At 41.7% G+C, this 15,526-nt stretch overlaps 2 protein-coding genes and 1 long non-coding RNA gene across 5 annotated transcripts in view; 1 reads left to right on the top strand and 2 right to left on the bottom strand.

Moving 5' to 3' along the window:
* Positions 1-7,808, bottom strand: part of GNB1 (G protein subunit beta 1) — a 64,869-nt gene extending 57,061 nt beyond the window's left edge. The window contains exon 1 of the mRNA XM_084494737.1: positions 7,695-7,808. The gene's annotated coding sequence lies outside the window, so the exon portion shown is untranslated. The remainder of the gene's footprint in view (positions 1-7,694) is intronic.
* LOC311422066 overlaps positions 1-15,526 on the top strand; it is a 27,680-nt gene extending 12,154 nt beyond the window's left edge. Inside the window, exons 4-6 of one of the 3 annotated variants that reach the window (XR_014685174.1) lie at positions 8,032-8,112; positions 12,362-12,425; positions 15,115-15,526. This is a non-coding gene — a long non-coding RNA (uncharacterized lncRNA). Of the gene's footprint in view, positions 1-8,031; positions 11,105-12,361; positions 12,426-15,114 lie in introns of those variants that run through there. The other 2 variants (XR_014685173.1, XR_014685175.1) reach the window with 2 other exon arrangements.
* TMEM52 (transmembrane protein 52) lies at positions 9,768-14,933 on the bottom strand. Its single transcript, XM_084494742.1, has 4 exons — positions 14,467-14,933; positions 13,643-13,687; positions 11,986-12,155; positions 9,768-11,317 (listed from the first exon to the last, which is right to left on the bottom strand). Exons 1-4 carry the CDS (start codon positions 14,916-14,918, stop codon positions 10,998-11,000), a joined length of 987 nt encoding a protein of 328 aa, XP_084350868.1. The 5' UTR covers positions 14,919-14,933; the 3' UTR covers positions 9,768-10,997.

Genomic DNA, 15,526 nt, shown 5'->3' with positions numbered 1-15,526 from the left:
TTTGTAAATCCATAACAGAAACAATCTGACTCATTTGTAGACCTAGCAGTTGCCTTTTTCTTCCCCCACCCCATCTCCAGAGTGAGAAGAAACTCCCTCTTTGTAGTTTCGTTTCTCTGAATGTTGTTTCAGATTTATGAAGTAGCTAATTTGGGCATCTGGATTAATCATGGGCACATGGATAAATGACTGCACAAGCTGAGATAAAACAAAAATGGGCACCAAATGGCCATCTTACAGGACCAGGTCTAAGCAGACAATCAGGGGAGGTAAAAAGTAAGAGGGACTGTGGAAAATAGAACTCTCAGCTAACTAACACTTGCAGCTTTATATTTTATAATTATAAATGAAGATATCACCAAACGAATCCTATAAATTACCAAGTTATCCATATCCTGATTTGGATTCCTGTTATTTAGTTATATTAGTGTTACTTAGCATCTCACACACTGATTAAAGCTTAGAGATTTGGGATTATAAATTTCAGACCTACAATAGTGAGATATGTTTGAAAAGAGGTAGGAATCAATATGAAACTTAGATTTTTTTTTGTTATTATAGCATAGCACTAAACAATTGTTTTACAGCATTACTAGCTACAATTCCCTTAAGAAAACATGTTTTTTTCCAAATAGCTGATGATTTTGATTGAAACCTATGGGAACAAGAACATACACTGATGAAATACAGCTTTCTTGTTGATGACAATGAGAGAAACTGGAGAAAAGGAAGATCTCTTTCTTTTCTGAGCTGCAACAGCATTATTCCTCATGTTCTTTTTTTAATCCAGGTGATTTCCTGTACGTCTAAACATCTCCCACAGGAGGGGGTACTTGCATAGCATCTTCCACCCAAAAGCACCATGCAAAGCAGTAGGTAGATTGCATTTATTTTTTGTGCTTTCAAGCAGCTCACCATTAATTAAAAAGGTCCTGTAGAAGCATCTCCTCTGCTCCGTCTGATTTAGTTGTTCCAGTTTTCTCACCACTGGGACTCAAATCAGCAGCACACTGAGCTGACCGCTGTAATCACAAGCCTGTGCTGAACTCTCACCGTATGAGATGATGCAATGCCACTCTAAGTAGCGCAATAAAAAAGCATTGCATAGGTAGCATCAAAGCATACAGCCTGCCGGCACAGTGTGAAGAGGTAAACAGGATTATTAGGTATCCAGCTCACCTGATATTTCCCATGGTTTGCTTTATGCAGCTATTTATTCTAGGCCTACATTTGGTAGAAATAAATTTAATGTCACAGTTGAATTCAGGTGAAATTCCTAAATGATAGGATCTAGGCAATTTGGAAAGAAGATGTCATTAGATTTTGATAATTACGGGATTGAAGCATCTGACATATGATGAGAAGACAAGCAAGCTGGGTTTCTTTAGCCTCAAGGCTCAGGTGAGATTATGCCAATGGTGGTATACAACACCTGATGGGAAAGCATAAAGAAGGAAGAGGAGGAATTTCCTCAGTGACCCACTGACAGGGCAAGAAGCAGCAGCAGCAAACTGAAATGGGAAAAAAAAAAAATCCACTCAAATGTTCAAAAAAAGCTACTTTTACTGTAAGGGTGGTCAGGCACTAGAGCAGGTTGCTCAGAAAGATGGAATCTGACTTTGAATTCTTCAAAGGGAGATTAGCTCCAGAGCAAGCCACTCTAGCTGACCCTGCTGCATGCAGGAGTGTTTGGCTGGGTGACATCCAGGTTTCTTCCAACCTCAACTGTTCAATGTTTCTGTAACTTCTGTATTTAGCCAAGGGGAAGTAGGGGAAAAGCCATTTAAAGTGGTGTGTGTATAGATGCCCAGAATATCTGCGGTAGAGCTGGAATCTGTCACATTCCAGGATGTTTCTAGATTGAAAGATGGCCTTTCCTATTAGCACAGAATGTTTCTTGAATATTATAGTGAAAATAACGGAGTATATACTTCTTTATTCTCCCTATGGTCACTTGAACTTCAGGCTTTCACAGCAGGTATGGAGGACATTGTATCTAGTAGGCTTTTTGATCTCACTATGTGCTATTTTAAAGTAAGCAGTAAAAAGCATATTTCTTTTTACCTCCAAACAAAGTTAATTAAATTTCATGAGAAAGTTAAATGTTACTTTCCAGCACCTAATCTGAAAAAGCAACGTTCACCGGGGTCTCTGAGGCTCACTGGTGCCATCTCGTGGAAAAAAAAAAGCAGCTTAGGTGGAGTAACGGGCTTGGAGGGCCAGCTCTCCAGATACGCATGGTATATTTATTTTGATGGCCTTCTGGTTAGCTAGCTAGTCACAATGGTATTGCCACCTCATGCTTTAAAAAGAGCTGAAGTGACCTTATGTGCAGTGCAGAACAGCTTCCTTTTACCTCCTTCACAGGACATGGGTGTCTCTGACAAACTGCCTTTTGACAAGATATGCATCCATTTGGGAGGCATTGTCCAGGGGGTAAGTGACAGCATTTCTTGCCCCTCAGAGCTGCGCAAAGCTTCTTGCCTGGTCTGACCTGATACAGTGTGGGGCTGAAAACAGACTCCAGAGACCTAGACTGAATTTGACTGAAGATTATATATAGACTAAAGAGTAAAGACTGAGTTTCAACAAGATAGAAATGAGCAAAATTATAAAAAGTGAGTGTACAAACTGTCAAAGGAGTAGTATTCTTTAGTGTTTACATCTAAGGTAGCATCTTGCAGGACATTTGATCCTACTACTTGATTTGAGCTACTTGGGAAAGCAAGGAAGAGGAGAGTCTGGTAAGAACCAAGCGCTTCAGTGCGGATTCAGGCATTTGTACATTTTGAAAAAAGTTATGTCTTCTATCCAAGACACCCAAAGGGAACTTTCAATATCACGTAGTCTATTTCCCCTGACAGTAATTTAAGTAAGATTTCTCTAAGTTACTCCTTTATTTAAAACTGGCTTTAAAGGCTCCTTCCCTTGCGACTAGCATCTACCTGACATGTCCATAGCTACTTGCTTAGTACTTACATATTCTAGAAAGAAAATGGGTAACAAAGGGAAGATGATCAGGAGGATATTTTCATAAGCAGCTTTTCCAGTAGTTACAGCTGTGCTGGGTATTGCACTTTCCCAGTGTGCGAATCTCAAAGGCTGTGCTTTGCTTACACTGCACGGTCTGTTTCTTTTCCCGTTGTTTGAATTTGCAGTTAGATATTTCCCAACTGCTTTGAAAAGGTAGGGAAAGAACTGGAAATGATGCCACAGAATTCTCACCTTTACATCTTGGACCAGCCATTTATTCCTTCTAGTATTCAAGTGATTACTAACTTTACAGTTTCTATGCTCTTTTAGCCCCCTGTTAAGCAAACTGCAAAACTAGGGACTGGGATACGTGTATAGAGTGAAACCTTTCTGTTGAACCAACACGTCTAGCTTTGTTTATGTTAAGGTAACAGTGTTTTCACATAGAAAGCTGTAGTATGGTGCAGATGCAGCAGCTAATGCTCCACAAACATAAAACTTTCTGGTAGTGGTTCTCAGAAAGCATACGTGCCAGATCTTTATAGCTGGCCATGTTTGCTGCAGGTTACTTAGCAATTCTAATACCAGAAGACCCTCTTCTGAAGCGGTACAGACAAAACGAAAATCCCAGCACTGATATGAGGCATATGCAGCCTTTGAAGTACAAAACCCACGACAGATCATAACACTTAGTTTGCCTAGATCAGGGCCCCTTTTTCATTTACGTCTATAAATCTTGTAGTAAAAAGGGTAATAAAAAAAACATAATTATTGTAGAAACAGGTTTATGCAGAAATTACAGAAAGAGTTAGAAAAATTGAAAGTTTTCTTTCCAACTTATAACTTTCTGAACTCTAACTTTCAAAACCAAAGTTTTAATTAGAAACTTGAGCCAGTAGTCAGGTCCCGCCAAGCAAAACTCATAAACATTGATGTGACTAACATGTGTCCTGAAAACTAGCCAACAGTTTGAATTCAAGACTCACAGATAGCATAGAAGCCAGATCTTACTCTTTTAAATCAGTTTTTAATTTCTGTTTTGTAAGAAATGGGAGAATTATTATTTGCCAGCAAACATTTAGTCTTTCTTCAGTTATTTTGTGCAAATGTTTATTCACCTGGAGTTACCAGTTGATGGACCAGATAATAAGGGGCTTCAGTAATACGGTGCTGGTTTATTTCTGCTGAAGGCCTATTCTAGTATTAGGATTGTAACAAAGTAAAAACTATTTTTTTTTCTGGATTACATGCATGTACACTGAGGTCATCTACTCCTAGTATACAGCCATTTGTGCTGGAAGCCAGCAACCCCCTGTTCTGTGATACATGCTCTGACAAAGGTGGTGTCATAGGTTCAACATGTGGCAGTCAAAACCAAGATTGAATCCATTTCACCAGGGCATACCTCATCTTCAGTGAAGAATGACAAATGATTTTTTAATATAAAACTAACATGAGTTAGGTTTTAAAAGCAATTGCAAAAGAAACTCCCATAGATTAAACCATTTAAGTGCAATCTCCTCCCTCAGGCTGATACACCCCCCACCTCCTCCTTTTTAATTAATATTGTAACACCTAGGACCAAGTCACAGACACTATTGGAAGAGGTAACAAAGATCCCTGCACCTGCAGGAATTCCTGACCGTCTACATATTTCAAACTTGCTGCTTAATGCAGCAAACCAGCCGTCAGGCAAGTAAGATCTATTTTATTGATTGGTAGTACAGCACATACTGCACGGTGAATAAATGGTATTTGGGGCAGCGAGGCAGACAAAGGCAAATGCAAGGCAGAAAAAGAAATGGCTTTTCTCCAACTCTTACTACATCCAGACCCTATTGATGGTTCACTCTTGATGTTGCAAGTTTACCACTTATTACTCTCCAAAGATTATAATGCATTGATCATAAAAGCCATTATAGATGTACCACTTTACTTATATTGTTAATGAGCTTGGCTATAAAGGGATTTGCAACCTGAATTTCATGGCAGAGCCAAGGTATAATTTGCTCTGGGCTATAAAGCCCATGAATTATTGAGGCAATTTACTTCCAAGCCTGCATTTTCCTTCTGAGCACAAGTGCTCACGGTGAGCACATGTGTGAGAGAGAGGAGCGACAGGACTGCAAACTGCTGACAGTGATAGAAACGCTGAGTTGCTCCAGCAGGATATCTCCCCATTGTAAGCTCTTGCACACAGCCAGCAAATAATTGTTTTGGCAGTTATTTTCTGCTATTTTGGACAAACAGGGGAGGAATTGCATGTTCAACAGTGCCAAATGAGCACCAGATTCAATTCATAACAAAAAATGCACTTTAGGTTATTACAGAGAGGAGCTTTTGCCTTAGAGATATCACAAAACTTGTGTGGATATAGCCAGACTTCAGCAGATCTAGCGATGGTGAAAATGCTGGACTGACAAATCAGAGTTCTTAGATCCTCCCTCCAGCTAAGCTTACAGCCTGCTGTGTGACCAAAGTCTCCTGCTCAGTGTTCCGTTTGAGCCTGGTTTCCTAAGACAGTGAGGTTTTGTAATCACACTCACTCTGTCCCACCTTCCCTCTTCCCATTCCCCACACCCAGCTAATAATTCAGAATCCACTGACCAATTTCTACCAAGTTTGATGGAGAACTGGAGGTCTCAAAGACATAAAGATCCTGCAAGATTCACAAAAACAGGAGCTGGGCAGAGAAGAGGGATCTTTTAATACTCTTATTGCAGTAAAGACTGCAGCATGAGCTCACCTTTGTTTGGCACTGGAGGACGCACACAAGAAAGATCTTACACATGTCCTAACTATAAGAAAAGCTTCTACAGCAGTTTACATACCATTAAGTGTTAAGAATTTCTCACAATATATAGAAAACCAAGCTCTATTTGCTCTGCTACTCAAAGAACTCAGATGCGTTTGTTTTTTTTAATTACTTTTTATATAAGTTTTCCCCTCTAAGAACCGATTCCCACTATGGTAGGCACTGTGGGAGAGTTTCTCATGTCAAAGGACACACACCTTAAACACGGAACCAACAGGACGGGAAAAGAATCAGGGACATAAGAGAGGAAGCAGCTTTGTGAAGGTCACTGAACAGACTTCTATACACAACATGACAATAGCACACCCACAGGCAGCTGCAAGCAGATTTCCTTAGGCAGGGAATAGCAAACTTCAGCGTTATGAAGGCGAATTACTCAACACCAGTGTTTTTGACAGGACTCCACACTTCTCAGTGCATTCCTACAACAGGTGAGAGCAGCCTGATATACTAACAGTAAGACACAACCACTTGCACCAATGCTGTCAACATAGCTCTAGCGAACGATGCTGTATTTAACATCACTGAGTTAATCATGGTCATCAGCTGTCTAGATCATGGCTCCCAATACTGCCAGTACCATAGAGCTGAATTAGCGTAAGCGATCCTGAGCAGGATTCACAGACTTCTCCTGCATAAACCAGACTAATCTTGGTCTTTGGTACAAGGCCTGTTCTTACCCCTGCCAGTGGTAAAGGTATTTCTGATACCAGCTCAGTGGAATATCAGGCGATAATCGATAGCAGCAGCAGATTTATTTATTACCCAAAAGGTCAAATGAAGGGAAACGTCTATCACACATTGTGTGAACAATGTATTGTAACGTAGACCTGTCAGTGACAAGTGATTTCAGACCAACCCTGAGCAGAGCTAACAGTGAGTGAACTCCTGTTTGGCTAAGTGCCTCGTCTAAGATTATGTAGATATGCTTGACTGACTGCTTGATTAAAAAGTTACTGAAACCTTTAATGTGTCCATTCAACTTCACTTCTCTGCTCTGGGTTTTTTTTTCTAAAGTGTTTAATTAAAGCATTTTTAGAGAGGGCAAATGTACAGATTAATTCTTTACAAGTGGAAATATGCTGATCCTGGATCTTCCTGAAAGGCTCTTTTATATTACCACCAGGGATAGCGCATTTCTCATGAAAGGCTTTTGTTTTAGAAATTCACAGTTTAAGACCACCATAGCACTAATAAATAGTATCCATTATAGCATCTTGTTTTGAAGCTTCAGAATACTTTTAAGAACTGGCTATAAATAATACATAGATAGACATCAATTTAATTCTCATTGATATGCATCTGCTTCCAGTTGCTCTCTGATGGCTCGCAAAGAGCCAAAGGAAGCACTGTGTAAGATTCCTGACCAAAAATCAAGATGTTATACCTAGCTGGAAACAGGAGCAAAACTGAATGTAAGCTAGGCTCTTTTTCTGCAGTTGATGCTTACTGTATGTCCTCTACTAGTACAGAATCCAACTCTAGAAGAAAACTAGTTATCTACATTCCAAATGCTTTCACTGATGAAACCAGAGACTCATCATACATGAGAACAATTGAAACGTAAGAAGAATCCATTATTCTCCATTCCCCTTCATGGGCTCAGTAGGGGAAATAAAGGAACACCATGTCTGTCTAGGTTGGGAGTTTCTGAAAGCATCTTTGTTCCTGCTTGAGCCTCACTAAGAGGCACTGACAATACTACAAGGTTTTCTAGAATCACAAAGTCAGATCCCCCACAGAGATAAACAGAGCTAGCAAGAACACAAAGCAAAAATCAGAAAAGAAACATTTGTGAAAAGCGGCAATAGAAGTGAAAACAATACTAATTTCCATTCCACATTTTCATATTTTCTAGATGAGTTTTAAAATGTTAATTGAAATAAATAAATTAATTTTAACTTACCACATAGGAAGGTTAAGAACCTGTAATATTCTCCTCTATTCCTATTACAAAAATACAGGTTAAACAGGAGCTGGTTCCTGAACCTAATTTTATACACGTTAACAAGAAATTTTTGCCTTTCTCTGCCTTGCCCGATTAATCAGATGAGACCCAGGTGATCAATGGACACTCTTTTTCCATTCTACTTCCTGCTATTTGGGGTAATGCAAAGCATATGGGAACATTGTTTTCAAGCTGTTACATCTGTAGAGCAGGATTGAGGCTATCTCCATTTTAATTCTTTTTCCAACATAGATAATTAAGTGATTATTTTCTCTCACTGTGTTCCCACGTGCAGGAGTGATTCTAATTGATGGCCTGGACTTTCCACACAAATACAGCTATCCCCAAAGTAAGAAGAGAGCTCTGTTTGCTGCAGGTATTTACATGGAATTTGTAAGAGTCAGATCTCATTTGTGAGTGTGTAGCATTTCGTGTTTTGATGTTGGGTCTAACAGAACTATCATTCCCCATAACCAAATGGAAAGAGATCTCCTCACGGTTTGGTAGGTAGTCGGCCAGGTACTACTGGCAGCTCACAGGACAGAAGTGTTGTAAAAGCAAAAGCATGCAGGGAAGTCAAACCGTTGTGATTTTATTCCTGTACTCCTCAAGCAAGCTCAGTCCTTGCACTGTAGGGTGAGCTCTGCAGACCTGAGCAAAACCCAGCCTCAGAACCGCTCTCGCCTCTTGGCAACACCGAGATATCCTTCACGAAGCTGCTACAAGTGGCGATGTAACAACACACTGAGAAGTGAAGGAGTGCCCTCTTGTGTCAGTCACTGTTCTTTTCATTTGCCTGATGTTATATTCCTGTCTTTATTAGTGAATGAGCACTCTGCCTTTTCCCTTCAACAGTTTTGGAGAATTCAGTGTTTTAGCCCATTAATTGCTGTGGTAAGAAACAAAATTGGAAATTCTGAGTAATACAGACATATAGTTATCACTTAGACAAGACAGAAGACAAAACGTACAGAGATACCATGTTGGCTAACTGCCAGTTAGGCAAAATGTGCAGAAGTGCTAAGTGGGGATGGTCTTTGTCTGCAAAAATCTTACGAGGACATTACTTCTGATGAGCTGGATGTAGAAAGCCAGTAAGTAGACAGCTCTGGTGGCTACATAAGGTAGGGCATTACATATGATTTCAGCTGACACCAACTTCTCCAATCAAGTAGCAAGTTATTTTTGTAGCAAGAGGACTAGAAAGTGAACTCTGTGATCATGTTTCAGGGTACTTTCCAGTTTCTCTACAACAATGTAAGTGATGCTTAGTTTCTGTAACACTCGTCTTTATAGCAAAGCCTGTTTCTAAACCATGCACCTGAAGGCAATTCAGCATGCTATTTGATGATTTTGATCAGCGTTAAGGGAGTGGTGGTCACTACACAGCAGTTTAATGCAACACAGTTCAGCTGATCCTTCAGTAGATGGCAATAAAAGCATGTTTACTTGAGGAAATCAAAGTGCCATCCTATTCTTGAGTAGACATTATACAGAAATTATGGGTATCTCATGATCTTAGTTTTTCATTTAATCTAGTTTCACTTAAAAATAACACTTGCTTCTTATCTGCTTGGATATCTGAGGTGAGCAGGAAATACATTTTCATTGATAAACGCTACTAATACTGAAGTCTTGCATAGCTTAGTATTTTTGAAACATAGATAGAGCTACACTAGAGCTAATGGCTAACAATGTATTATTCAGGTGCTGGTGACTATATGTACAGATGCAAACCCACAAGCAGTCAGAAAAGTAACTTTCACCCTCTGTCTAAATCATTAAGATCTCATTTTATTGTTCTTGGTATTTGTTGTTGTTCTGTATGATCCATTAGCTCTCATCTTGCTTCTCCAAATACATAAAGTTTGTTGCTGCCCTGAGAACTTCCATGTGGTTTGGACAAACCTATATGCAAACATTTGCTTAGCACCTAACTAACTATTCTTTTAGTTGCCCCGGTACATGTTACTTTCATCCTTAATTCCCCCACTATGGATTTTCCTGTTTAATGCAAACAAACATTATCAATACAGAAATAAATGTTTTATTTGGGAGAAATTCACACTGCAGAAAATCATTATGAACTTGCTGCTGACACTGGCAGGTAATATAATTCAACTGAATAGCTAATAGTTTTTCATAAACCTTTAAACTGATGCCATGTGGGTTATCTTGCTATTTATTTCAGCCTTTTTTTCCCCTGAGGTTTAAGTGTTTGTCAAGTTCACATTACAAAATCTCACTTGGAGGGATAATTGAGGTAAATTCTGATGATGGCAGTATCATATTCTTGTGAAATACAGAAAATATATATTTGGCTATCTGAAACAATTGACGTTTTCCAATTTGTGGTGTTTTTCAAATCCAGCAGGCTTAATCATCAAAGAAATTGAATATTTGAAACATTAGTAATACTTAACGATGTGCAGAAATTCCTCCAAAACTAATTTGTACTTTAACTGGCAAAATATGTAGCAAAAGACGTTTAGATGTAGAGCTTAGGGATATGGTTTAGTGGGGACTGTTAGCGTTAGGTCAGAGGTTGGACTCAATGATCTTGAGGTCTCTTCCAACCTAGAAATTCTGTGATTCTGTGATTCTGTAAAAGGATCCCACACAAGCCACTGCATCTTAAAAATAGAAGTTTAAAGATTAAAAACAACAACAACAATCAAACACCGTCAAGTCTCATAACTAATGATTCTAGTTGGGAAACACAAGATCATACATTTCCTTCAAATACATTCCTGCCATCTTCCTTCAGTGTAGGAACATGTGCCATTGTGTAGCAACAAGTTTAGCACCTCAGCAGTTTGCTGGACAGTTAAAGTTCCCAAAATAAATGAAACTACAGAGCATCTGAGCATCACAGACTCTTCAGAACAAGTTCGTAGGATTCTGCTTTCAACTCCAGTTTGGGAAGGTTCTGTTCTTGAACAACTTGCTCGTTCTTTCCAAGATGTCAAAATCGCCCTGACCTTTTTTTTGTTGCCATATGCTGGGCACAGGGAATCATTTTTCTTAATCAGGAGATGATGAACAAGCATCCCTGTTCCACTTGTACAGGTATTTTTAAACTGCTGCCCTTTTACTTCCCTTCATATCCCTGAAGAAGCTTAACCAGGAAATTACAGCAGAAAACATTTCTTCTGACAGATCATTACAGCTGCATGGGAGGAAACATCTTTTCATCGAAACTTGTCTTATAAAACCAAATTCTTCACGCCTTGCATTCCTTTACTCCAAATGTGAAATGAGCTAGAGCTGAGGCTGTTCTTGTGGTACATCTTCTGAATTTTCTGAGCTGGGCTGTGTTGCCGGATCTCTGTTGGTTCTATCAGGTGAACACTGGGTGCAATTCAGCCCGCCTGGCGTCACCTGTTCAGGGATGTCACTGAGCTTCTGGCTGACCAGTGCTACTTCAATGTATTGTTTACCCATTTGGACAGCTTCATCATAAGAAGGTGGCAACTCCATTGTGTAGGGACTGTAAGCTGGAGGGGACACAGTGCTCCTGTCCATGCCCACAAATAATGAAGGAATAGGGACACTCAGAGGGTACTGGAATGAGCTGTATGCTGTGAAGAAAAGGAATGAAAAAAAAAATTAAACAGTTGCATGGAACCCTGATATAGAAAAGACTAATCCCATTCTTCTCCAATAAATTATGGACTCAATTTTTGTTTGCAGAACGTATGCACTGTAAACTAAAAGCTACCACTACAGAGTTACTTTATGTAATCTGTACACTGTCCAAAAAAAGAGCTGTCAGAAGAGAAAATGTCTGTGCATATTGCCATCCAGCTGTTACTGAAGAACACCTGACACTGTAGGTGTATGCTGTAACAGAGGCAGTTCCAGCTGGGTTCCTACACCAACAGTTGGGAACAACATCTTAGGGTTTGAGATAACGTGGTCTGAAATAGTTGGGCAGTGAGGTGGGCAGAAAGAGCTAAAACAAATGGAGCAGTGAGAATTAGAGCAGATGTGAGAGGGGACACGCGAGAGTTTAACCCCCCACAGACTTTATTCTAACTTCTGCACCATTAAATCCTACTTGCCATCTGCATTTACTTACTGCGTGGCCCTGATGACACTCAGTTTTCCCATGCCCTCCCTGTGGTTTTGGAAGATGTTCTGAGAAGAGCTCAGAAAGTTCCTGTTGTTGCAAGAACAGAGCACAGCACTCTGGACACACGCTCTACCACAAAGCACAGCTGAGTAGCTGAGTCCCATGGGTACTTACAGGTCACTGTGCTGTGGGCTGTGCTGTCGCTGTCAATAGCAACACCAGTCAGATCGTAGGGGTGCCGAGGGAAGGGCTGAACTGGAGGCCTCTTCTTCCGGCAGCAGAACTTGATGCAGCTGGCTGTGATCCCACAGAGCAGGAGCATGAACATAGTCAGCAAGATTAACCTTGAAAGCAGATGGAGAACAACATTGTAAAGTCAGTGCTTACGTTTTGCTTCTTCTAGAGCTGAATATAATTTTGTTCTAAATGGGTGAAAGACAGGCCAAACCTTCCAAACCTTCTCAGGCGCGGTTCTGAATGGGTACTGGATCACAAACAATCACAAATCGAAGTGCTACTGACTGTTGGTACAATTCTTTCTGGTTCACAGATGCTGTGATGTTAATTACCTTGGGTTACGTGCAGTGAGAACGGCTCCACTTTCAATGGCAAGGGTTTGTAGAAAAGGCCTCAGTAGCATTCTGTTCTTTTTTCCAAACCAAAGGTAGTACTTGTCCATAAGAATCATGTTTCCAAACAAAACATTCCTTTAATAACTGTTTTATTTGGTTTTAAAGAGAGAATGTTTCTCTTTAGCATGAGTCAGATGCACACACAGACTACACTCAAAGTTTAGATTTGAGGGCCTCAAACTTCCACAAATTTCATGCATTTTCATGCAAATTACTGTTTTAGAAAAATGCTTTCAGGGAATTTAAAACCACATGCCAGAAGTGCATGCTGCCCTACTAGAACTTTGCAATGAAACATCCCTGTAGCGCGAGGAGCGTTACCTCAGCACTAGCTAATCCTTAAGTCCTCACACCCAGGAGCTGCCCGCTATTGTGCCATGAAATAAAGGATTGTGAGCCCTCACACACTGCCTTCTGATGGAGGCAGAAATCACCTATGGAAAGGTATCGCAGTGCTATCAGTCTCAGCACTGGCTCATTAGCTTTCACGATTTCAATGCTGCCTAATTGCAGAAGCCTTAAAATACATTGTATAATATGTATTTTTAAACGGCTCTATATCAACACATTCTAAGAAAGCAAAGAATGACAATGAAAAGTAACCAACTCATTCTGTATGTCATCAAAATTAATGGTATGTGACAGAATGCAAACTCCAATGTTAGGGTACGTACAATGCACAGCCTAGGCCAGAGACCAACCCACTTGTGGCAAGCCCTTTGCCTTATACTCACCATTATTTTTCCCCTTTTAGTCAAGCAGCCAGGGAACAGGTTTGTAAAATCATCCCAAGTTCAGAATGACAAACCCGCGCCACAAGCTAACGGTGCTGTGTCCCATAAAAGGGAGCGAGCTGGGGACTGCATGGGAGGCAGCGCAGTGCCAAGCCCTAACGAGCCCGTTCTGGGCAGCTGCCATTGTGCTCAAAGTTGTTTATTTAGGAAGAACAAACAAGCGCTATGGCTGAACTTGAGCGTACTCAGAATGGAAAGATGACATATCCCTAGATGAATGCTCCGTCCCGCCTGACACCGTATCTCTTCTGCGATGCAGTCATTCCACTGGTGGCTTTCATAAAACAGGAGAAACCCTTTCCCACATCGTGTCTTGAAAGGAGCATTCCCATTGCTTTACTGCAATTACTGCTCATAATATATGTCAAATTACTCCGAGGTTAGTAAGATTAACAATCGACTTACCAGACATACCACAGACTTGTCCAGTTAGACATGTTCTGAGGGCATCTGCGAAGGAAGGTGGATAATTCACTGGTTTAAGTATCTGCACTCAAGCAGGGAATACATGTCAGGGAACACATTTTTGAGTTGGAAAAGCAATCATCTGGGATATGGAACAAAAACACCCCTGATTTAGTTTCAGAGGACTGTTCCTCGTGGTTGTAACATTACTCCAGCTGTGAGCACACAAATCCCACTGTGTAAGCGGGGTCCTAGGTGAAGAACTGTTTTCAAAGTGGAACTTTTCTGTTGCTTAGGAGAGAGAGCTACACGTGCTGGATTCTCAGAACTATGAGGCAGTTATTTCACCTTAACAAGGGTGAAGTGCCACAGCAAACGCTCACAGAGTCTCAGTATATCCTGAGTTGGAAGGGACCCACAAGGATCTTTGAGTCCAGCTCCTTAACCCAGCCTAACTTCCTACTTCTCCCAGATACTTTTAAATTACTTTTTCATAGCTCCAGTGCTATGAAAGCTTCAGTGCTTCACAGCTCCGTGTACTCCGTAGCTCCGGGAATGTTTTATTCAGAGCTACCTACGTACAAAGAAAAGGGGACAGCTTCTGACACGTTTCAGAGTGCAGCGTCCCAGCAGAGCTGCAGGGGGCTGCCTTTGCAGAAGACCCTGGGGAGGCGCAGCAAGGCCAGCCGGGCCACGTCTGCGAGCCGGTGCGGGTCTGGAGGATAAAAAAAGCAGCACTGGGCGGCCAGGAGCGAGTCCCCCTCTGCTCCGCTAAGGTCACCGGAGCGGGGTGGGCGCAGATTCGCCCGGCGTTGGGTACTCACCGGTGGGAGCGCCTCCAGCCGCGGGCAGGGGCCCGGAGCGATGTCACCGAAAGGAGGAGAGGAGCAGAGAGGAGAGGAGCGGGGCCGTGGACCGCCTCAAGGGCGAGCGGGGCCCGGAGGCGGCAGCGCCGGGGGAGGAGCCGCCGAGGCGGGGCCGGGACCGAGCTGCTGCGGGAGCAGCTCCGGGGGCGCCGGCCCCGAGGGGTGCGCAACGCTCCCGGCTCCGGCTGGGCGGCCGCGGGGCTGCGGCTCGGCGCTTTTCGCGGGAGGCCGGCGGCGGCTTCGTGTGCTGGACACTCTTCTGCGTGTGCAGCGTGCGAGAGATGGTGGAGGAGTCGTGGAAAAGGATCGAAAATACTAAAAATAAATAAATAAAAAAGGTTTGGGAAAGCAGAGTGTTTCCCTTTGTAGAAAGCCTTTTTAAAACGCACAGATGAATGAAAAGGTATCATCTACTCCCTGGAAATGGCCTTGCTCCAAAATAATTTAACCGTGCTCAACATTTCAAATGTATAAATTAAGGACCTTCATGTTGTTATGTCTGCCTTGCAATAGTGTTGATACTATTTGGTAGAAACTTTCCAGAAACTATTTCATTACTTCAACTATAGCAATTATTACAGCAGCTTTTCCCCTTCTAAATGACAGCTTTTCTGCAGTTCCCGTCATGGTGAAGCCCTGCACGCAGCCCATTGCATCAAAACACTCCCCTGGCTGGTTACAGCAGTCCTGCCCTCATCAGGGAAGAGCAAAACATCCATCAAAGGTCACCCACATCCACTGTGTATGAATGAACACGGCTTATTTCTGCTTCAGAGTAGGTGACTTAAAGGTCAGACACCTTGCCAGCACCGATACAGCAGAGGTCAGTTACATGCCAAAACCCCTCCTGCCAGCCCATGTGAAAGATGATCAGTCACAGTGGCCGTGCTATGTGGCTGGTTAGCAACAAAAAAAGACAACTAGAGCTAAAAAGCAGGGAACTAATTAATGGATTATGAAAGGTTTTAGTTGGAGAACAAAGGGGAAGATCAACTAATAAAAGAGCATTTTGCTGGTA

The sequence above is a fragment of the Aythya ferina genome (assembly GCF_964211825.1).
Source record: "Aythya ferina genome assembly, chromosome: 21".
In the NCBI taxonomy this organism is placed as follows: Eukaryota; Metazoa; Chordata; class Aves; order Anseriformes; family Anatidae; genus Aythya; species Aythya ferina.
The sequence above is the reverse complement of the archived record's forward strand: the minus strand, read 5'-3'. Positions and strand labels throughout refer to the sequence as shown.